General features: G+C 52.9%; 7 protein-coding genes across 7 annotated transcripts; 5 read left to right on the forward strand and 2 right to left on the reverse strand.

Moving 5' to 3' along the window:
* Positions 1 to 3,658: 3,658 nt before the first annotated feature.
* On the forward strand, positions 3,659 to 5,189 carry BDZ83DRAFT_576026 (uncharacterized protein; the record flags this gene model as incomplete). Its single annotated transcript, XM_060504879.1, has 2 exons — positions 3,659 to 3,727; positions 3,810 to 5,189. 2 exons carry the CDS (start codon positions 3,659 to 3,661, stop codon positions 5,187 to 5,189), a joined length of 1,449 nt encoding a protein of 482 aa, XP_060365721.1.
* Positions 5,190 to 6,028: 839 nt separating this feature from the next.
* BDZ83DRAFT_286913 (uncharacterized protein) lies at positions 6,029 to 7,229 on the reverse strand. The gene has a single exon (XM_060502166.1). It carries the CDS (start codon positions 6,909 to 6,911, stop codon positions 6,264 to 6,266), a length of 648 nt encoding a protein of 215 aa, XP_060365722.1. The 5' UTR covers positions 6,912 to 7,229; the 3' UTR covers positions 6,029 to 6,263.
* A 2,980-nt stretch (positions 7,230 to 10,209) lies between these two features.
* Positions 10,210 to 11,571, forward strand: BDZ83DRAFT_286923 (family 53 glycosyl hydrolase). Its single transcript, XM_060502167.1, has 2 exons — positions 10,210 to 11,380; positions 11,436 to 11,571. Exons 1-2 carry the CDS (start codon positions 10,428 to 10,430, stop codon positions 11,533 to 11,535), a joined length of 1,053 nt encoding a protein of 350 aa, XP_060365723.1. The 5' UTR covers positions 10,210 to 10,427; the 3' UTR covers positions 11,536 to 11,571.
* A 1,704-nt stretch (positions 11,572 to 13,275) lies between these two features.
* Positions 13,276 to 14,019, reverse strand: BDZ83DRAFT_576041 (uncharacterized protein; the record flags this gene model as incomplete). Its single annotated transcript, XM_060504884.1, has 1 exon — positions 13,276 to 14,019. One exon carries the CDS (start codon positions 14,017 to 14,019, stop codon positions 13,276 to 13,278), a length of 744 nt encoding a protein of 247 aa, XP_060365724.1.
* Positions 14,020 to 15,488: 1,469 nt separating this feature from the next.
* Positions 15,489 to 16,028, forward strand: BDZ83DRAFT_751507 (uncharacterized protein; the record flags this gene model as incomplete). The annotated part of the gene is made up of 1 exon (XM_060514059.1): positions 15,489 to 16,028. One exon carries the CDS (start codon positions 15,489 to 15,491, stop codon positions 16,026 to 16,028), a length of 540 nt encoding a protein of 179 aa, XP_060365725.1.
* A 1,797-nt stretch (positions 16,029 to 17,825) lies between these two features.
* Positions 17,826 to 18,718, forward strand: BDZ83DRAFT_575918 (glutaredoxin; the record flags this gene model as incomplete). Its single annotated transcript, XM_060504868.1, has 2 exons — positions 17,826 to 18,348; positions 18,399 to 18,718. The coding sequence occupies 2 exons, from the start codon at positions 17,826 to 17,828 to the stop codon at positions 18,716 to 18,718; spliced, it is 843 nt and encodes a 280-aa protein (XP_060365726.1).
* A 1,593-nt stretch (positions 18,719 to 20,311) lies between these two features.
* On the forward strand, positions 20,312 to 21,415 carry BDZ83DRAFT_576028 (uncharacterized protein; the record flags this gene model as incomplete). The annotated part of the gene is made up of 1 exon (XM_060504881.1): positions 20,312 to 21,415. The coding sequence occupies one exon, from the start codon at positions 20,312 to 20,314 to the stop codon at positions 21,413 to 21,415; it is 1,104 nt and encodes a 367-aa protein (XP_060365727.1).
* Positions 21,416 to 21,950: the final 535 nt, after the last annotated feature.

The raw sequence follows: 21,950 nt of genomic DNA on the forward strand, positions 1-21,950 counted from the left end.
GCTGGCCGGACCATCGTTGTTGGCTCTTCGGCCTGGAATCCGTCTCCGATGAATCAATGCCATCCGCGGCCCCGGACGCTGTCGATCCCTCCAACCTAGAATTGCACCATTCTTGTCAAGCGCCTTGTCAACGTTCCATCCGGTGGTCAGAACAGCGGACAAGCCGCGGGGGAAAGTCGGTAGCGTCCCCGCCAGTCCGGGGTTCTCCCAAGCAATGTCTGTGGGCAAACCCATGTGCGACATCAACCATGAAAGGCTTGGCTCTTCTTCATCTTTGATGGATAGGAGGCTTCTTCTAGAAACCCTCCATGCCTCCTGTCCGGCGGCCGGCGGTTAGTGTTGCTGCATGCTCCGTAGGTTTGCGTATCACGACTTGCCTCACGTGCCAGATGCCGGCCGCATCACCCAAACTGCTCTTGGTTCCCTCCCCACGCCAGCTCCATGCAATACCCCAGGATTGTTTCAATCGACACGAGCCTTGCATGTGCGGCTTAATCAACGGCGAGGAAAAGAGGTGTCCAAGCCTCCTTCAGATCTACGTCAGCCCCCTTTCCGTCCCGTCACACCCCTCGGATGGCCTGGACTCCGACCCAATGGCCGGCATAGGGTTCCTGCGCGCACACCACACCGGCGAGCTCTCGGAGCTCTTTGATTCGACCATGGTCGCCGCCATTCAACCTTGGAGGACACCACATCCCGTCCTATTCTAGGTTTCCACACACTTGTAGATCGCAGATCATATTGGTTGACGATTATTGACGGAACGTTCTGCCCAATTAAATATGGCTTTGCCAAGTTCAACGGGCGCCACACCTTGGAAACAAGAGCTCGTGGCGATGCAACGACTGTATATGGGAACCAGCGCGTCGACAATGTTCATCTACCGACATATCCTTTGCAACACTTGATAGCCAGTTGACGCGTTGATGCGGTGCATGTCTCGTGAGCTGTGCGTAATGCTTAAGCTGTTAAAGAGAAGCAAAAAAAAAAAAAGGCTGCAAAGTTCCAACGGACGGGGTTCGGCGGGTTTTCCACGAGGATGAACAACGCGGAGTCGGGTTCATCAATCTCGTTCGTCTGACGTTTGGTCTGTCTGCTGGGCTTCACCGTCGGGCAATCTCTGTGTTCTGCATTTCGCCCGGACCATGCAGGCTCGTCATCCCTTGCCCCCGACTCATGTTGGAGGTAACTTCAGATTTTGGATTTTCCTATCCCGCCGGCAAAGGTGCCGAAGGAAAACAGGAGTCGGAGGCAGAAAGTGTTTTGAAAAGGTTACCAGGCGACGTTGGTGCTGGCACCGAGAGCAGGGCTGAGGGATGATTTGACATCTCACCCTACCCTACCATTAGTCTTCCGGCAGCCAGAGGCGACAACGAGAACGACAAGAAGTGAGGGTTTCTGTTTGACAGAGGCAACTGGCGTAAGCCCGCAGGCGCTCTCCTCCGATCCGCCCGCTCACCCGCCCGCTCCGTGTGGGAGGTTGTCTCGTCGTGGGGTCATGCCGACCAATCTCGCAGCTTCTCGGCCGTGTCGTCTCTACTCCTCCGTCAAGAAGCGAAACGCCCAAGCGGGGACACCGCGGACTGTAATTCCTCCACTGTCCGCTATCCTACATGGAAAGGAACTTTCTTGTAGGGAAAAGAACGCACGGCGCAGTTTTTGCTCAGTCAGTGGGAAACGGTACCCGTCGTGGTCGTTGCAAAAGCCACGGAATATTTGGCTGTGACGTTTAGACTCTGAACCCTGCCCTGTCCGGTCTTGCTACCTTGCTATTGCTGCTGCTGCTGCCCAGCTGGTCGGTGTGTTGGCCACAGCGGACGGGGACCGGGTCCGATGAAGTTGACGTGTCGGGTTCGTACTCCGTACCTCGTACCTTATTCCAAGCGTAGTCTTCAGGAGGTGTAGGCACGGGACAGGTTATGAATGCTGAGCGTGAGCGAGCGCACATGCCAGGCAGTTCAAGGTAGATGACACGATGGACTCAACTGGACGGTTGATATCCCAAATGGGTGTGCTTTGGGATATTCTCAACGCTGAATTCGTAGGTACTGTTGTCCGTAGCAAGAATTCCCCATGAAGAGCCGAGCCGCCTTATGAAAGTACTTGTGGAGCTACAGGGGTGAGGAAAGTTGCATTAGCCCTGGTGGCTACATCCTCTAGGTTCGTAGCACATCCGTATGCTCTCTACAGACTGCAGCTATGCATGTTGGCTACCGTAATTCCGTTTCCCTTGTTGATGTCGTCGGCTCCGCGGATTTTGGTCTCATTGTCGGACTGTGTATTCTTGCGGATTGTGGTAGTGTAAGGGTGAGGTGTGGATCATGTCAGCGTAGACCATGGCGTGGCGGAGCATGACGGTGACAGATGGAAAGTCTCATGCGTAGCTGGAATTTTACCCGAAAGGAAGTGAGGTACTTGCCAATTGTACGGCGGTAAGGAGAGACGGACTTGTACCTGCCTATCCGTTCGGCAACAAGGTTAAGAGGTACCTCTGGTATTACTGTGGGGTCTGAGTTGACAATTCGCCGCAACTCGATTCGGTCAGTGTGGAGGGCAGGCTGCACAGCCCGCAGCCCGCAGTCCATGGCCCACGGCCGCAAATGTCAGTGACTCTGCTGCTGCTGCTGCTGCTGCTGCCCGCACCTGCTCCCTGCTCCCCATCCGGGCCACTCCCCCCCCCCTGCGCCTCCTTCTCCTTCCATTCTGCCCTACGACAGCATAGCAATCAGCGGGCAACCACAACATAACCGTTCAACGCTAAATAGAAAGGGGAGAAAACGTCTTTTCATTCTTCAGACAAGAAAGAAAGAATCAAAACTTGTGACTTTGACACCGTTCTCCGACCCCCGTCCTCCCCCGACGCCGATAGTGACACACCTCGTCCGTCACCTTGACTGCAACAACCTGGAAGTTACAACCCGCCCGGCGTTCAACTCGACTTCTCCCAACCTTACCTTAATTCTTCTTCCTTGCTTCAACCAAAACCCTGCCTACTAGGTAGCCTCCTTCTCTCGTTTGCCTCCATTGCTTAAACCTCACAAAAGGGATTTGCATCCAGCACTGCCGGTACTTTGGTCCAAGCTTTGGGTTTGGTCCGTCCTCTGCCTCCTCATAACAAGTTGTGCTCTTGCTTTTACGATACGGATTCCCTTTCTGGTCTTGTTGTCTTGTTGATTCTTGGTTATCCGTACGGAGTTGACGGTCCCATAAAGAGAAAGGACCAGCACTTGGGCCCACAACAGCGCAAACGCAACACGCACATCCCTGGGCCCCCGGTCCCTCGAACCCCGAATCGTCAATCTCCACAACTACAACTTAGCCAGTCTACCCCGAAACTTCGACACCATCATTCACTTCTTTTCTTTTCTTCCTTCCCATCTGCCTCATTCAACCAACTGCCCTTGGCGGCTGTCAACACCTTAAAGACTTACACCGCCCCCAGCTTTCTTCAACAGCTGCATCACGTCAACAAGATTGCCTTTCTGTCATGCTCCTCGGCCTACCATATTTGAGCCCCCACGAGACACAGACGTCGACGTCAACATTGACCCCCCGTTGACAACACGTGAAGACCAACCCACGCTCACCTTATAGAGTGGGACCCCGCCGACCTGATCACTGCTTTGGCATCTGATCATCAACATCAACTGTCGCCAATATGCCTCCGAGGAGATCACACAAAAAGTCGAGAGCCGGCTGCAAGCGTTGCAAGTCGCGCAAGATCAAGGTACCGTCGCCCCTCTACATACTTCGCTTCCGGTCGCCTTTACAAAGTATGCCTCTGTTGACTGACATTGGCACCCTGATAGTGCGATGAAGTCCACCCAAGGTGCGGCAACTGTCTCAAGCACGGCGTGCCGTGTGACTTCGAGAACCCCGAGATGTTCGACGAACTCCTCACCGCCCTCACACCCTCGAATACCCAATCGTCACAGTCTCCCATTGACAGAGCCTCGTCCACAGCGCCGTCCCCATCTGCACACCGGGCAAAGACGCCCTCTTTTTCTGGCTCACCACCTGCCATGAACTGCTCACCGCTCTACACCACTCCTTCTACTGCTGCCGTATCTGCTACGACGACACCCAATAATCGACTTCTCGAGTTACGGTTGATGCACCAATTCACTTCCATGACTTCCCGTACGCTAGTGGTGAACACACCCGCCACGCAGGATATTTGGACAAACACGGTTCCGAGGCTGGCCTTCGGCGGTGCCACCTACCTGGCGGATGCTATGCTTGCCGTGGCTGCATTACACCTGCGCTCTTTCAATCCAGACGACAGGGCACTCATCAGAGCATCTCATTCGTACATGGCATCTTCGCTAGCGGCATATTGCACAACTTTGCAAAACGGCATTACTGAGGCCAACGCCGAGTCTCTCTTCCTCACAGCAGCTCTGATTGCTTTCCAGTCAACAGCTACACGAATCTTTATCCGCGACGAAGCCGACCCGAGCGACCCTTCAAGTGCCTATTCTCTACCACTTTCTTGGTTTCACGCTTTCCAGGGTGTCAAAACGGTCGTGGCAACATCTTGGCCTTGGATTCGCAATAGCGGCGTTGTCATTCCCATCATCGACTCTCAACCCGTCCTCCAGCTGGATCTCGATGCGACCTCGCCCACCTCTTTCTTTGGAAAGTTGCTCGACAACTTGGACGAGGAGCTTCAAACCGAAGACACTCTTATGGCCATGTCAACCAGGCAATCGTACCAGCATGCTATCGCCGTTCTCAACTGGGCACACAAATTGCCTCATCGCGGCGCCGCCCTCGCTTTTCCCGCCACGGTGTCAAAGCGCTTCATTGAATTGCTAGAAGAGCGTCGACCTCGCGCTCTGACGATTCTTGCTTGCTTCTTCGCGCTGCTGAAAGGATTCGAGTCAGCAGTGTGGTGGCTAGATGGTGTTGCTCGGAGAGAAGTCATGGGCATTGTCTCCCAGTTTGAAGCCACAAGCCCCTGGTGGGAGCACCTTGAGTGGCCTGTGCGGATTGCACTCTACAAGAACACCATCATTCCACCAGAAGTCTGGGGTTCAGACTGGGTTACCGAGGAAAGCAAGGCAGAAAAGGGCCACAACATGACTGCCGAGTCCTTTGTGAACCACATCGAGATTCTGACTGGTGTTTTTCAAAAAGCACAGCAAATCCCGGTGACGGGCATCACGGTCCCGGCGAACGCAGTGTAAGCGCAACAGCTGGCTATTACGCAGACACATTCGATGTATGGGATCACGCAAACTCCAGATTGGCGAATGCTTAGATTGACCGATCGTGACGGCATGAGAAGTGCACATAAGACTGGAATGGCAGGAGTCACGGATATTAGGAGTTTCATGTGGCAAGGCTGCGGGTGGGTAACCTCTGGACGGAAGGCATTACGCATGAACGGGTCACTTTTGTTTCGACTTTACTTGTCTCCTTGCAGATCACAGGCCGTTCAGAGGAAATGACGAGATGGGGATCTATCATCATCACACACATATGGGTCAGGATTTTATGAGGGATTGTGGTCAAGCATTTTCGCGGGAATGGATGGGTACGGTGTTTTTTTCGGATATCATATAACGGCTGATAGCGGGGTTCTACGGCCAGGACAGCTCAGGCAGAGCATATTTTTGACACATTTCTAGCATATGAAGTTGATGACATCACGGATTTGATTTGTTGAAAAACGAAAACAAGGCCGGACAAGTTTTCCCTGTGACGAGGGACCATCCCTGAAAAGAGACGAACAGACGTTGGATTGTCCCGGCCATGTGCTTGCCTTGCTAAACATGCCATCTGCTCGCATACAAGATTTGACAGCTGCTTACCGGTAGCTAGGTGGTGTTGTTTGCTCAGTTCGGACGAGTTTTCCCGACACACACTCTTTTTGGCGATGCCGAGGGGCGGCCTAGTCGACGTTCATGCGCGCCATGTGATTGACGTCTGCCGGCCGGCCGGTCCTGTGCCGCACCTTTCCAAGGTTGTCTCTCTCTCTCTTTCTCTCTCTCTCTCTCTCTCTCTCTCTGTGTGTCTCTCCTTTCCCGCAAGCTCTTCCAGTAGAGTGTCCTCAAGGCAGGTCTTACCGCTGGTATTGGGGCTTACTGAACCATGATCCGTCTTTTCTTTTTCTTAGGGGCTGTTCCATCTTAGCTTTTTGGTTACGGTAGATCTGGCCGATCTGTGTTTCTTGCCCCTCTAGGCTTCTCTCGACCGTTGTGCCCTGTCTGTCGGGTGTCTGTTGCCGAGGTTCCCTAGGATTCTAGTAGAAGCGAGGTCTAGACTCTCGTTGGGAGTTGAGATGAGGGCTTTTCGGTGTACACCACTCTGGGAAGGAGCAAAGCAGAAGCATGTGGGAGGCCGAACAGAGGGAAAGTTGGGAGAAGAAAATCGGTATGGCTGACAGGTGCTTGACATATGACAGGCACGGGTTGAAAGTAGTCTTCCAACCTGAACTCTGGAGAGTGTGTATAAATAGTATACTGTCCGTTTTTGGATAAGAAGGGAATCATCGGGGAAGCCTCCCCGCTTCCATACGCCCGACCGGGAAGGAAGAGCGGGAAAATGGGGCTCAGGAACGTTGACTTGTTTTCGGGGCCGCGGAGCGCCGCAGGAGAGGCGGAGAGGGAGAGAGGCTTAGGGGGGTGGGAGTTGGGAGCCAGAACACAGGAGGTTCCTCTCCGCGTAGGTGAGTGGAGATGACGACGCCTCCGGCATTGCTTGACTCGGGGGACCGGAGGACGGGGGTTTCGGTGTGGCGAATGAAGCATATATGGGGGTAACCCCGGGGCGGTGGATGGTTGTATGCGGCAGTGGGAGTTAGCGAGCGGCCAAGCGTTCCAGCGGGCAATGGGGGCCATCGGGTTATCGGAGTCGGCGGTTAAGTTGGGCTCCGCGATCCTTCGGCACAGAGTGGGATGGATCATATGACCTGCGGGAAGAAACGCAGATCTGCCGTGGCTGGGCTTGACTTAAGGCGCATGGCGGTAGCTATGGGTTACACGTTTCGGGAATGAAGAAGTTTCTATGCCGAGCTCGTCTGTTGGAGTATTTCACATAGTCAAGAATATTGAACCCGTCCCTGCGACTTGTTACTCCCGTCAGGTGTGTAAACTGAAGTGCCGGACGGTACTTTGGTCTTGTTACGACGGGAAACAGAAAATTACCTTTGGCAGTTGGTCGTGAGTAGGACCCAGAGCCCCGGGCTGGATTTGTATTAAATAGCGATGTTCGCTCGGCAAAGGTTCCAACGTTTATTGTCTTGGTTTTAAAGTTCACTCAAGCTTGGGACGTCACTGGACGCCTCGTACTTTGGATTTCCCGGCGGTTAGGGATGGCCTTATATAAGAGAATCGATGAACAGCTAGGCCAGCCCAGTCCAGTCATGGTTACTTTTGTAGAGTAAATCCGATTTGAGTGTCCTGTTCGTGAACTGGCATAGCTACATGTATTTGAAAAACCGTGATCAAGAGACGTGCATCCTTGAGACGCCAGTTGAGTGGGCGGTTCATGCTTTGGACCCGGCAGTCAGGATGGTCGTGGTGTAAGGATTCGATGAACGGATTAGCCATGGGACTGAGTAACGTCCGACTTGAGGCTTCTGTTCGTAGACTTGAGTGTGACCACGTGGATAGAGATGGAACAACAAGAGAGCAGGCTATCAGTGGACTGTTTGGGATTATCAGTGGACGACTCGCATTCTGTGTTCGGGTAAGGATGTATTATCCGGGGTGTTGACCAGCATTCAGCCAGATGTAAGCAATCCCGTCTGACTGTCCTGTTCGTTTTCTTGAGTGGCCCCGCGCATGGAAACTTTGGTCAAGAGGCTTTGATAGTTCAGCAGCATTCCTCACAGCTTGCGAAGTTATTTGCTACCGCTGTGAAAGCTTACAGTCAACGTCAGGTTTGTCAACAGCGAGCTTGGTGAGGTCAAGCCCAGTCTGGGGTATCGGTTCTTCTTGAAAGGATTTCCAAGTCTTGGCCTTAACCCCTCCCAGTAACCCAAGATCCCGCCGGCAGTGAGTGTCTCGATCGAGTATGCCAAGGCAGAGTTGTCCCTCGCTCATTTGACGCCTCAGCATTCCGACTCTTCTTCTCATACTGAGAAGGCGAGATCCGGAGGCTGGTCGCATTGGGAAGGTCGCCTATTTGTTTACCCGGCGCCTTTCCCCTAGAGCTACCATATAGACGAGATGGTACTCGGAAGAAATCCAATGCCCGTAGAAGACTACCTTGGCAGTTGCCAGCTCACCAGGCCAGGTCCGTCTGTTGACCTAGTGCCCTCAACAGCAACTAGCACGGGCATCGAGAAGCTTCCATGGAATCAGTTGTCACAAGCAAACCAGTCTCAATGCCGACATCATCCCGCATCTTCGGCGAACGGCAGGTCGAGAGAGAGAAAGCAGACATCATCCAGTGGGGTAACAATCGTGGGGTAAAGACACAAAAACTTTAAGAAAGTGACAGCCAGCCAGCCGCCCAAGGATCATGATGTTCCACGAATCTATTCTCGAAAAGAGCCGGAATCCGGGGCTAGTGGTTTTCCTCTGGGGCAACTTGACGATGCATCATTGGCGCGCATCCCATCGTTGGAGCCCCACGGGCCACTGCTAATCTGATTTTTTGCGGCTGCCCGCTATTGCTGCACGTAGCTGACCTGCCGACATCACGATCCACGGCAAATATTCAAAAAAGAAGGCAGCGAGGTCACAAACACACACAGTGACACATGGTGCGGGATGGGCTGCAGCGACGAAGCGAGCCGAGTTCCGTTTCCCGGGGTAATGTTGTCTACTCCGTATTGGGTGAGAAATTGCTGCCCTCGTGACGGTGTTGCACCACCCCAGCTTGGTCAAAGAACAAGTTAGCGCCGACGGCTGTCATCTCAACTCGGATGGTATTCCGACTATAGCTCACTTCTCGCTCCAACAATGCAATTGAACTTCAGAGCTGCGTTGAATTTGGGTTGAAGTGATTGTAGGTATGGATATTCCATCATATTCCGATTGATTGTGTTTTTCGACAATAAATGAATCATGACGCAGACAACTGCCCTTCTCCGCGTTCTCGATAAGCCCGGAGAATTTGATAAGTCGGACATGAGGATAGACATTCGCTAAAGCTGCGCTCGGGGATAAGTTGCAGGTGTTCGGATCATGGCTCCGGACCAAGCTTATTTCAACATCCCCCCTGTCAAAATGTCAGCACGAAAAAACCAAAATAAAGAAGGTCTTCCGTTCTAGCCGGATTACATCGGCTCTAACCTTGGGAAAAGTACCACGTGTGAGAGAAGCTCGCGCCAACGGCTTCCGAACACAATGTTTCGTTCTCTTCCTTTTTCTCTCTCATCTTTCAAAGGGCGATCTCGGAAACTGAAACAGACCAGGGATGAACCTGTTCAACCTGTCATCTCGGGTACGCAAGCCACTCCTTTGGCCAGCTCGGGCCTTCTCCTACGACCCGCACTTACGCTGACGACTTTCCGGAGTGGCAGACGGCACTTTGATTGAAAAGAGCGGGCTTATTGACGCCGAAGAGAGAGGGTTCCGGTTGACAACAGGCGGCTGGATCACCTGAGTGCCCGCTACGCCAGAGAGTTGAGGGGCGCAGCTCGCTTGCTGCCCTCCCAGAGTCCCAGCAGCAAACGAAAGGGGGGGGCCAAACCTCACAAAAGGTTCGCCAAGTTGAGCCAAGTTGACAGAATGGGCAAAAAAGGGTGGGGAAAATTGGCCATGATTGGAGGAGTCGCCAATTCTTCCCTGACCAAGGAGTTGCGCGATGAAACGTCAAACTCTCCACAGCCAACTGGGAAGGACGAGTAAATCGAGTATAGTCTAGTCAAAAGCCGGGTTGGTTGCTTCTTGTAGGCTGTGGCTGGCCGGGCTGGCAGTTGGCTTTGGCAGTGTTTGGTAAGCAAACAGAAGCGGTTCGTCCCTTCTCTGCCGTAGCCGAAAGCTGTAGTGTAGTACAGAGTATGGACTGGGCAATATGGATGAAGCAGACGCATGCCTGTCGGCTCCTCTTTGTCTTGTTTGACGGGCGTTGTGACCGGGGGAGGCTATACCAGGGTTACATTTCGTCTGGTGTCGTCTGCTGATTGCTGGTGAGTATTTGCTTCCGGTGACTATTGAAGCGGGGATTTCCAAGAGATGGGTTCGTAGGATCCCGTCAATTAGACGAAGGGACGGGACGGGTCTGTCTAGCTGATGCTCCGGAAAGGGGGCACCAAGCAGGAAGAGGTGGAGGAAGGTGTATATACAACGCTTGGGAGCAGGAATTTCACGAAGGAGGAAAGAAAGAGAGGGAATCTTTACTCGTTCTTTGCCTGTTTTCTTCTTCACTCTGAGAGGGACCTTTCCTGTCTCCCTTTCTTTCCATTCTCTTTGAGCAGAGAGTTCCGATAATAACCCATCGTCATCGTCGATCGATCGTCGTCGCCCAACATGCTCGCCTCCCTCGCCTCCGTCTTCCTCCTCGCCCTCTCCACGGCCAACGCCGCCCTGACCTACAAGGGTGTCGACTGGTCCTCGACGACCATCGAGGAGAAGGCCGGCATCAAGTACAAGAGCAGTGCCGGCACCTCCCAAGCTCTCGAGACCATCTTCAAGAACGCCGGCGTCAACTCGGTCCGCCAGCGCGTCTGGGTGAACCCGTCCAACGGTGACTACAACCTCGACTACAACCTCGCCCTCGCCAAGCGCGCAAAGGCGGCCGGCCTCTCCGTCTACCTCACCCTGCATTTCAGCGACACCTGGGCCGACCCGACCAAGCAGGCCATCCCGTCAGGATGGCCCTCTGATATCGAGAACCTCAGCTGGAGGCTCTACAACTATACCATGGACGTCAGCAACGCCTTCCAAAAGGCCGGCGTTCCGCCCGCAATCATCTCCATCGGAAACGAGATCCGCGCGGGTCTGCTCTTCAACACGGGCAAGACGTCCAACTGGTACAACGTCGCCAAGCTCCTCAACTCGGCCGCCTACGGCATCAAGGACTCGACCCTGAGCCCCAAGCCCAAGATCATGATCCACCTCGACAACGGCTGGGACTCGAACCTCCAGGCCAACTGGTACACCAGCCTCTTTGCCCAAAACGTGCTCAAGACCACCGACTTTGACATGATGGGCGTCTCCTACTACCCCTTTTACGGATCCGGCGCCACCCTCGCGGCGCTCAAGTCCAGCTTGTCCAACTTGGCCTCCAAATGGGGCAAGGAGATTGTCGTCGCCGAGACCAACTGGCCCACGAGCTGCCCCAGCCCCGCGTACGCCTTCCCTAGCGATCTCAAGAGCATCCCCTTCTCCGCTGCCGGCCAGACCACGTTCCTGAAAAAGGTTGCCGAGGTCGTTGCCGGTGTCAGCAACGGAAAGGGCCTCTACTACTGGGAGCCCGCATGGTGAGATTCCATTAATTCAGGTTTAGTTTTTATGACACCTACTAACAAACAACAGGATGAACAACCAGGCCCTCGGCTCTAGCTGCCCCTCCAACACCCTGTTCGCGTACCCGGGTACCGCCCTGTCTAGCTTGGATACCTTCAAGAGTATCTAAGAGGGCGTCTTTCCACAATTGATGACGGGATACCCAGGGGTAGTATGTGGCGGAGGATTGTTTATGTTGACATCAGCTCGTCTCATGGTCGTCGGAGAGCCTTTTCTTCGAGATGGAGACTGCGTAAATATCGTTTACTTGCAGCACGTACATATATTTAGCGTTGTTCGTACATAGTTGAGCCAGATGAAGCATGAGCCCTGGCGGTATATAAGCAATCTTTATCAGTTCAAGCATGATGGCCGACTGCATCTCACTCATTCTGGCTCAATACGCAAATCCCTTTGGACGGTTCATTAAGGTCAGGTATGTTATAAACCAAGACTACATGGACTTATCTCATACCGCTTATTAAGTCACCTCCAAATGGTAAGGGGTATCTGGGTACCAAAGATGATCATTTCAAGGCATTGTCTGCTCTTATGAATCTCGCATGGTACTTTTGCGTCTGGACACCGTGATAGAAGATAAGTCTAATAAATATGTTTCTATCTCAAAAACATCGTTTGGAGCTGCGACATTGGCAGGTGGATCTGGCTGCTCTGGGTGGGGGGCGGACGTGATCGGATGAAAGTTTGCGACTGACTGCCCCGTGTAGTCATGCTTTCATGGGGAGGAAGCTACGGTCAGCGCCATCTGCCCTTCATCGGCGTCACCTGCCCTGCTCTTTTTCTTATGACGAAGCGAGGAGGTTCTCGTTTTTCATATATCCATGGATACTTACTAGTGTATCAAGCTAACGATCCTGATATCCCAAAAATTATGTGATGACCGAGGTTTTGTCAACTTTAGCAGATGAAGACACACCTCTCCCGCCGATTCGGAAACGGGAATCAACACTGTCAAGACTACAAACGGTAGGTAGGTTGAGCTTGGGTATATAGTAGAGGCCCGACTATGTCATGGGTCGATGGCAAGATTTGGTAAATTCGCAGTGGAATCCTGACTCGTCCGAGCTTCTGAGCTTACCTTCCTATTCACTCCTCACCCGGAGCTCTCAACCACGAGGTCCCCCATTTGCATTTCAACAACCCCAATAACCTTCAGCTATTCCTGTATACTGATAGGAATGTCTTATGAACGGCTACTCCCGAGAACAGTGCAAGGTTCGACCACCGATCCTCCAGACCTTATCCTCCTCGCCAAAGGAATTTGCGCAAAGTCCCAGTCACCCCCAAAGATTTCATCACAGAACTCGGGCATAAATCAACAACAGCACATCTCTAAGGGAGTACGGTCATCTGATACCCAGAGCCGTAGAATTTGAACCCTTGAAAGGGAGTCTGGGCCTGGGGTCTGCGGTTCTGCTTCGGCCTTGGCAGTAAACTAAGACATTCCCAGGCCTGGACCGCAAGCGAAAAGCTGTCTAGACGACCCAGGGAACTGGTCAGTCCTAAAGCTGTATGATAACGTTTCATATTACTCCCTTAGATCCAATTGCCTTGTATGCTTGTGTCAACGTTAAATCGCCGATCACCTCCCTCCTGGTGGTGAGAACTAATCTGATCAAGGTAGCAAGAAAACTGGTTGACCTCTAGAGGCTAGAGCAGGCCTAGCGTTGGCCTTGAGATCCATACGGCCGGTCACCCCTCTCTAGCAAAGAGGACTGGAATACAGAAAGAAGAAACATATGGCATGGAAGAAGAAGCAGGGATTGAACCAAGAGACAAGACTAGATTCCAGCACTAATCAAGCAAAACATGCCATTTCTCAATTATCGCTCGCCTTTGACCGCCATTCTTATCCATCCAGCCCGTTCTCCTTCCGCCACTCTTGAATCCGAACAAGCAGCTTCTCCCGGCGCGCAAGACCTTGGGGACCCCAAACGCCTTCCTTGGTAGGATAGAACTCATCGAAGCGGGGCTTACCGTCGTCGGCAACCTCGACGAACGGCAGCTTACTGCGCATAAAGATGTAGACATCCGGACCGCCCAGCGGAGCAGGCGAGTCGAGGGTGCCGACGCGTAGGAACTTCATAAGCGGCCCTGTGCCGTCGTAGTTGCTCCAGATGGGCGTAAGACAGATGGGGCAGCGAGCAATGTGCTGAGGGGCGCCCGAGTCGGCGGGGACGGGGAGAATCACGGGTGAAGGGATATCCGCCTCGACGCGGCGTTTGCCGGCATCGCCAGTATCATCATCGCCCTTGTCCCTATTCTCGCTCGTCCCGTGGACATTGTCGGCGGGCCTGGATTGCCGCTGCTGCTGCCTAGGAGTCCAATCATCAAAGGCAGACTCCGGGAACGACGCCAGCGGCTGCAGCGGTGAGGCGGACGAAGAGGCCTTGCTCGGTAGGAGGGTCACCTCGTCTCCCTCGACGACGGCGTTGAGGGCGAAGGCAGTGCCGGTCTCACGCTGACAGGAGGTGCAGTGGCAGCAGTGGACGACCATGGGCGGGGCATTGAGGGAGTATCGGATGTTGCCGCATGCGCAGCCGCCGGTGAGGGGGAAGATGGAAGGGTCTTCTTTGCCGGTGGAGTGAGACATTGTGGTGTTATTTGAGGTTTCTTGTTGACTCGTTCGTGTTGGTTCGGCTTTTCCCTTTTCTCGACGGTTGTGACCCGTTTCGGTCGTGCGTAGGTGGAGAGACCGGGTGGTTTGCGTCCCGGGTGATCAACGATAAAGGGTCCAGACCTGAAAAGATTGCTGACGGTTGACAAGTCTCGGCGGTGTGCCTCTGTTCAAGAATTCCAGAGGGTGGTGAGGGTTGTATGTCTTTGTGTAGAGAGGGGGTGGGAAGGGGGTGGCAGGTCTACCGTCTGGGTTGGCAAAAGTGTGTAAGTGGGATGTCTGCGGGGGGCTGGGAGGCAGGAGAAAGTGACTTACATCGGCCTGAAAGAGAGGAGATGTCTCGGAAGGACCCTGAGCCTGGGCAAACAGAGTCAGAAAAAAGTGAAAACTTCCTAAAAAGAAGGAAGGAAGGATGGGTAACAGGAGGAAGAAGATGGAAGGCAGAAGTGAAACGAAAGGGCGCGAGGAGTAGGAGAAGGAGGGCAAGGCTTTGTTGACAGGCGAGGGGGTGAGGGAATTCGAGCGTGCCCAGTCAGCGTTGAGGTGATGGCCTGAATAGGCAAGTTTCTTATCTAATCGCTGCAGATGACACTTTTCCCCTCTTCTGCTGTGCCCTTTTTGCCTTTTATTACCCTTAGGCAGACAAAACCAACTCAAGAGAAGCGAAGTAAGCTGGCAAGCAGCAAATAATTTGTTTCTTCATGGTGAAATTGAAAAATTCATGAAGCTTTTCCCTGATTCATCTAGATATGATGTGTCGTTTGATGGACGCGACAATCGTCTGCTGTGAACAACCCTTGAACCAGACTCGTACACAAAATTTTGGGCATAGCCTGACGATCGAAGTCTCCGCATCCTATGGAAAAGTCGGTATGGCAATCCCTAAGACTGAATGAAGCACTGGTGCTGCACGATTTTCTTGGCTCTGGGGGTTCCAGGCATTTTGAAGAGGTCATTAATGACAGCTGTGGTTGTTGTGAAGGAAGGGGTTGGATGGCTGACTCAGACAGACCCTGGAAGGGGGCTCTCGCGCCCCACGGCTTACAGGTTACACCAGGCTTGAAGCATCACAGGGTCTGAATCGTTCTGACCTAGGTGGGAGGCATACACCGAGACGGAGGAGGGCCGCATTCCGATCGAAGGCGGGTTTGTATCGTTTGACGCTGGCGTGATTGTTCCAACTTTGGACACCGTTAGATGACGTTTGTGGTGTTTTTTTCTGCGTCATTTGTCTAATGGTGGAAACCGTTGAGCCTGAAATATAAACCGTCGCGCCCTTCCAGCCAGCTTCGTTCTAGACCTCAAGACAACCAAAATTTACAAAACACGGCAAAGGGAACGAAAGTCTACCAACCTCATCTCTGGAATTCTCTCAAGCCCAGCCAGCCAGCCACCTCGAGATCGAGCCCAGAATTTAAAAACGCCACTCGTACCCGCCTACGATAATGCAGCCCACTGCCCTCTTTGGAATTCTGCTGCTTCTCTCTTCGCAAGCACAGGCCGCACCATCGTCGATTCACTCTCACCTCCAGCGCCACAGAGAACGCGCCGCAACGCACGCTCACTTGAGCCATCAGCACGCAAAGTTAAACAAGAAAGTCGAGCCAGTCGAGCCCGAAACCGAAACGATGAAGACCTTTAGAGACATCGTACCACTATTTCAAAACCTCATTGCCACGGACAAGCCATCAGCACCGTCGCCCTATGTTGAGTCGACCCTGACGCCTCCTTCAAAGCACGATGATGCATCAGATCAAGTCGACTCAGACTCCGACGACTCACAACAACTACGCGTGATGAGGACACATTCAGTCCGCGAGCAACAAACGTTGCCTGACCGGGCTAAGCTGGCGGCGATGGGTCGAGGGCAAAACCGCGTGAGGTCGGTCGCGGATATTGTCGACAGCCGGCATGCCGACTCTGCGATGCGGTTGCTGCGTGCTCACGCTGTTGTCAAGCATAACAGATTTCAGCGCGAGATTTGAGCAAGAGAGGAAGCCTGATTTCGAATGCTTGTATTTAGATTTGGCATGAGTCGGATTTTCGACACATGGTCCTGGCCCTGGCGGCTGTTGACTAAGCTACCTAGTATGGTGTTTATGCGCGGTATGACGAGATGAAGAACCAAACTCGCCGCAGGATCGGTGGGACGCGACGATGGCACGATGATAGGGCTGGCGATATTTTTAGAATGCAGAATATACCACTTTTGTATGCCTATGCTACAGTGGACGCTTGTCTTTATCTTCGAGGTGCCTTGCTTGATGTTGATCGTTGGTGGACGCGAAAAACCTGCTGGAAATGTCTGAGAAGAATTGGATACTGAAATGCGATTGTCGGTGATTGCGTCAGATATGGGGATGAAGTTCTCCATTTGTTGCAGGGAAAGCTGGTAATCGTGGGCAGTCTGTTGGTGAAACTGTGTCAGCAGCGCTTCCGTATCCCTGTTAGCATCGAGTAACACCGTAATAGCGGGCTGCTCAATTTTCTCGGAGACAAGAATCGTCTCGCCAGCAGGTTCTCAGTCTGAAGCGGCTAAAGAAACGTTGGCGGTTCGAGATGCCTCCCTTTCGTTATGACGGCATGCTGATGACCTCGGAGTACTTGGCACTTGGTAGATTTATCGTCTTGAGGCGGTCGCGGAATAATTGAGTAGATTGACGATTGACAACCTGTCACTATGATTTGTACACTGAGGCTCCGGCGAGGAAAAGATGAGATGTGTTTTTGTTTCGAATCGAGTCAAGCCGTCCCGTCATGTTTCCTTTGCGCACGGAGAACGGGCCCACGATCCATCAGGGTGACGATCACCCGGGCCGTGTAGATGAATAGAAGTACACTGTTCAATAGCTGCATTTGGACGTGTAATGTACAGTCTTGTTTATCGATCAAGACGGTATATCCCGGACCAACTGATTGGTGCATAAAGCCGGACCTCCACCAAAGCTGGCTCTCCGATAGTGATGTGCAGATACGGGGTTCTAGGTACTTTAATCTTGGCGCGCTCAAGTGGCCCGGGTATTTTCCGTCGCGGTTTGGCTTCGGGGATTGACGCACCTCAGCTCTTCCCCCAGGATGAGAAATCGCCAGCAAAGCAGCATTTCCCAGGTATTGTCGACCTGGCTCTTACATGCTTCAGCCTTCGGGCATCGTGTACCATCTACTTGCCCCGTCTGCCCAACCTGCCATCCTGCCAGCGCACTTGCAGTGGTTAGTCACGGGAGCCAAATTGTCGATCCCACTCCTACCTACCTACCTCCATAAGGTAGCTCACCTACCATCTCCTTCATCCCCTTTTGACACTTCTCGACTTCACGATAGCGCACGCGACGCCTACAACCACGCACCCCTTTTTCGACACCCGAAAATTGACTAGCACTATACCTTTGCTTGCGATCACCAACGAGTTTTCACACTCCCTGCGCCGTTATTGGGGAACTTCCTCTAGCCCATCCTCCCATCGCTCGCCTGCTTCGAAACGCCCTGTTCAAAGCGCCCAATTGCTGGGGAAGCTCCGATACGCTTGGGCTTCTGCATCGTTACATAAAAGGGAGCCTCACATCGATAGCCATTCCTCGATTTTGATCCCACCGCTGTCGACTCCTTGCCACCGTGGCATTCACCGACAAAGCCTTACGAGGGACGCACCGCCTGTTGTACCATCCTGCCACTCGGCATTAACGTGTTTGCGACTCTCAATACCAACTTCTCGAATCTGCTTCCCGCGTCGCATTCAAACACTCTTGCAAGAGTCGACTGTTTCGCGACACGAAATCTTCGAGATGCCTTCGCAAAGGCAGTTGCGCACCCTCCTTGTGGGTGTGTTGATTGGTGTCGTTTTCGTCTTGTTCTACACATCTTCCCTGCGAGCGAACGAAGTCAAAGACGAGCGGACCATTCAAGATTTCTACCACAAGACAGTCAATGGGTTGAAACATAAACAACCGCCGGGCCAAGCGGTGCTGGAAGGGAATAAGCCCAAGGCAGCTGGCCACGTGCCTGTTGACAAAGATGCCGATGGCGACGTTGACGCCGACGACGAGAAGCTTGCCAAGGATATGCAAGGACGCCTGAAGGCCGCCGAAGACAAGGCCAAGGAACTTGCCAACAAGAAATCACCACTGAAGCCTGATGCGCCTAGCGATGTCGTCGGAAAGGGCAACTCTGCCGCTGGACAAAAGAAGAAGGAAAAGACGGCCAACGGTAAAGAAGTTATCGAAAGTGACGAGGAGGAGAAGAAGGACGAGAGCGATGAGGAACATGCTGTCGAGGTTGAGTTGAACACCATCTTGAAGAAGTCACCAGGTATGTTGACGTCAAGACTCGTGGAACGAACGCCAGCTAACCAGACCAAGTCATCATCTTTTCCAAGTCTTACTGCCCGTACTCGAAGAAGGCCAAGGCATTATTGCTCGAAAAGTACTCGATCGAACCTACACCATACGTTGTCGAACTGGATAAGCATCCTCTTGGTCCTCAGCTGCAGGCCTTCCTCGGCGAGAAGACTGGCCGGAAGACAGTTCCCAACATCTTGGTAAATAGTGTGAGCATAGGTGGAGGCGACGATATCATCGAGCTTGACAGCCAGAAGAAGTTGGTGCCCAGGATCATTGACCTTGGGCAGAAGAAGGTGGAGATGAAGGAACGGTCTGCCAACAGCCAGAAGAACAACTAGCTCTCTTGAGTCATCCAACTTTTATTTCTATATTTGCTCGACTTCCACCATGTGGCATCATCGTGGGCGAGGCGAAGCGGACATTAGGGAACCACGGGAGTTCGGACTGGTGGTGGGTATCCCAGTACTGGACATTGCATATTTTGGCGTTGGGGATCGGTTAAACTCGTGCGCTCTCTGCGGCGGGGACACAAGGCAACGATATGGGCTCTCGCCAGATCCTGAAGATTGGACGAAGCGCGTCGCAGACGACTGCGCAGGTTCCGTAATGATGAGGGACGTGTATGAGTAGTGTGGTTAAAGATGCTAGGGCGACACTGGTAACCTGGCATCGCCTTCTTGTGCGGTTGTATATACATGCGAATGGATCGCTGTCAGCTTGTGTCCTGTTCTTGTATGCTCACAGACCATGATTCATTTAGCAATAGGCCGCCAAGATGTTGCTCCTCCTGTGCACATAATTATCATAAGATCACGAGCCTACATGGAAGCCATATCGGCCAGCTTCTCTTCTGTAAGGTCGCGGGTCAGGGCCGACTTCCTAGTTAATTCTTTTCCCGCTTCGAGTTTGATTAGGCATCCGTCTATCGACAAAGGCCGTTTAAGGTATAAGGATGACGGTGCTGTTATTTTCGTTCCTCGGGACTCCTTCAAGCCAATTGTCTTCTTTGAGTCCAGACTTGCCGTTCCTATCAAGAACCGTCATTGAGGGGCAGGGTTGGATTGTGGTCGGAAGAGAGGGGCTAGCTGTGCCCCTCCTTGCGCAACTGTCACGATGCGCCTCATATAGCTTGGCCAGACCAACCGGGTTACACAGTACCTTTCTCTAGACTGGGTCCATTCCGTGGAATCAAAATGCCGCACTAAGACTGAATTGCCCTCTTTGATGATCGCTGACACCATTTTTTGGGACATGGACGAAATCTGGGGCGGAGTGCGGCCTGTGTCGTCAAGTGAGAACCTGGATGGCCGGTCGCGACGTCGTTGAAGGACAGCCGGGTGCGCACTTGGCTTACACTTGCGATGCTATATCTCTGTTGCTTAATCTCTTTTCCATATCTCATCTCAACTACCCAAATTTCAGATTGAAATCTTTTGGACGATTTGCTGTGAATAGTGAATCACTGCTTTTGTCAACTATCTCATCTGAATCTCAATTTCCAAGGAGTAGAGTGATTCAGAACGCTCTGACCCCTGCCTACTTATACGCGACTGGCATACCTCATACACACATCACCGCATCACGAACTCGAATCTTACAGATTATTGCATTTCGAATCACTTCACTTCAATTTATTCCATTTATTCTCAAATATCTACTATTCACATTACCCTGGTGCGATTCTGAATACCAAAACAGACGAGGTTGACAGCACGGCATAGGGGCAGCAGGAGCAACGAAGGAATCAGAAGATTCAAGAGCGACACTGGCTCACTTCTTGCTACCTCCCCTCAAAACCACACATCTCAGAGGGCAACTACAGGCCGATAGAGGTTGATTTGAAACCTCCTTGTCCATCCAACTGCGTCTTGTACAACCTCTACTCCAACATTCACCTAAACTACCCAACTACCATCTAAACCTTGGATACAATGTCTTCACTCTTACCCGGCCACCTTCTCCTCCTCGTAGCAGAGCACGCAGACTTTGCCCAGATACAAGACCTCCGAGCAACCTGCAGGACCAACCGGGCCCTGCTGGATAGCTACCAGCACACGGTAACAAGAGTCAACACCGCCCGCTACCCCTGCCCACCACGCAACCACATCCTCGCCTCCGACACACGCGAGCGGGAGGTGCTGCCAAAAGATACCTTTGATACCATCCGAGAGCTGGAGACGCGGCACCGGCGCATCGAGGAGATCATCCACGGCGCATACCTCGCCTTTTGGGAAGAGTACGGGCTCCAGGACGCGAACAAGGCGGACACCATCCGCGCCAACCTCAAGAGGGCCCTCTGGCAGTGCTCGGCGATTGCGGACTTGGAGACGCACTCGATACGGTACAGAGACGATGTTGTTCCCCGACGAGACCCCTGCGTCAAGTCTCTGATCCATCAGGAGATTATACTCCACGACGCGCCGCCGCCCGACGGCTGGCACCTGGCTTTGAGGGAAGTCCACGAGTCTAACCGCCAGGATGTGCGGTTGCGTCAAATCTCCCACGTCCGCAATGATCTCTCTACGCAAGACCTCGCGGGCATAGTAGTTCTCGCACACCTCGCTAGTCAGGGGTATCGGAGGTACAGGGCACCCACGACGAACGGGCTGAGTCGGCCGGAGATTATCGAGATGGGTGTGTGTATGGCGGAGAACACGATCCGCCACGGCGTCTTTTTCTTGTATAGCAAGGTCGCAGCGGGCGAGGGCGGGGTCGACGAGGACGGGCGGCACCACGCGAGGTTGCTTCTGGATGATACCTTTGACGAGATGCGGCGGTGGGAGGCCGGGGATCCTAGTGTGCTTCCCGGTCTCACGATGAGTGTCGCGTCTACGTTTTGCGAGAAGATGGGGTGCGAGCACCGGGATATGTTGGATGCTGCGTGTACGTTGTTGAGGGGGGATGTGTGGCGTCCGGTGAAGGAGGGCGAAGAGGAGGAGGTCGAGCCTGAGGCTGGGAGAGAGAAACCTACTGGGGAAGAGGTTGAGCAGAATATTGGTGTTACCGGTGGCGGGGTTGAGGAGCAGATGTCGTGATGGTTTTCCTGGGATAGGATACATTGGATACTTATGAATGCATGATGACCCTACCGGAGTTTGCTCCGAAGATGGCTGGACCTAATTCACCTGTCTCTATACCTCCTTGTTCCTTCATTATGTATAGAACATATTGCAGGCACGAAACTTGAAGAGAGAAGAGCAAGTAGGTGGAGCGAGGTTCGATGGCCAAGCTCCCTCGGACGGTAGTGAATCACGAAAAGGGGCATTGAATCTAACGGCCATGGCCCATCATACTCGAGTATCCCACTGAACCCCTATCCCGGCACCCTTCTTCCTCATTCTGGGTTTTATTCTCATCGACTCTTCCAAACTCTTGTGGTGTTTGGGTGTTATGCCGAGTGATTGACAACCCACCCACCGTCTACAAAGAGCTCGAGGGAATGATGAGAAAGTACATCACTCAACGGAAGCCTGGTGTTGCTTACTGTTTCCTATGATCAATCATCTTCTGACGGCATGGGTGTATACTAGAAACGTAGACATGGAAAGGGGGTAAGTTCACAACTCTGTG

The sequence above is a fragment of the Colletotrichum acutatum genome, assembly GCF_030867785.1.
Source record: "Colletotrichum acutatum strain CBS 112980 chromosome Unknown BDZ83scaffold_39, whole genome shotgun sequence".
Classification (NCBI taxonomy): Eukaryota; Fungi; Ascomycota; class Sordariomycetes; order Glomerellales; family Glomerellaceae; genus Colletotrichum; species Colletotrichum acutatum.

Bases quoted from the DNA above. Each gene is read 5' to 3' on its own strand.
- BDZ83DRAFT_286913 (XM_060502166.1), bottom strand. From the start codon at position 6,911: ATGATCCATCCCACTCTGTGCCGAAGGATCGCGGAGCCCAACTTAACC.
- BDZ83DRAFT_286923 (XM_060502167.1), top strand. From the start codon at position 10,428: ATGCTCGCCTCCCTCGCCTCCGTCTTCCTCCTCGCCCTCTCCACGGCC. The intron at 11,381-11,435 runs GTGAGATTCCAT...AACAAACAACAG, and splicing joins TACTACTGGGAGCCCGCATG to GATGAACAACCAGGCCCTCG.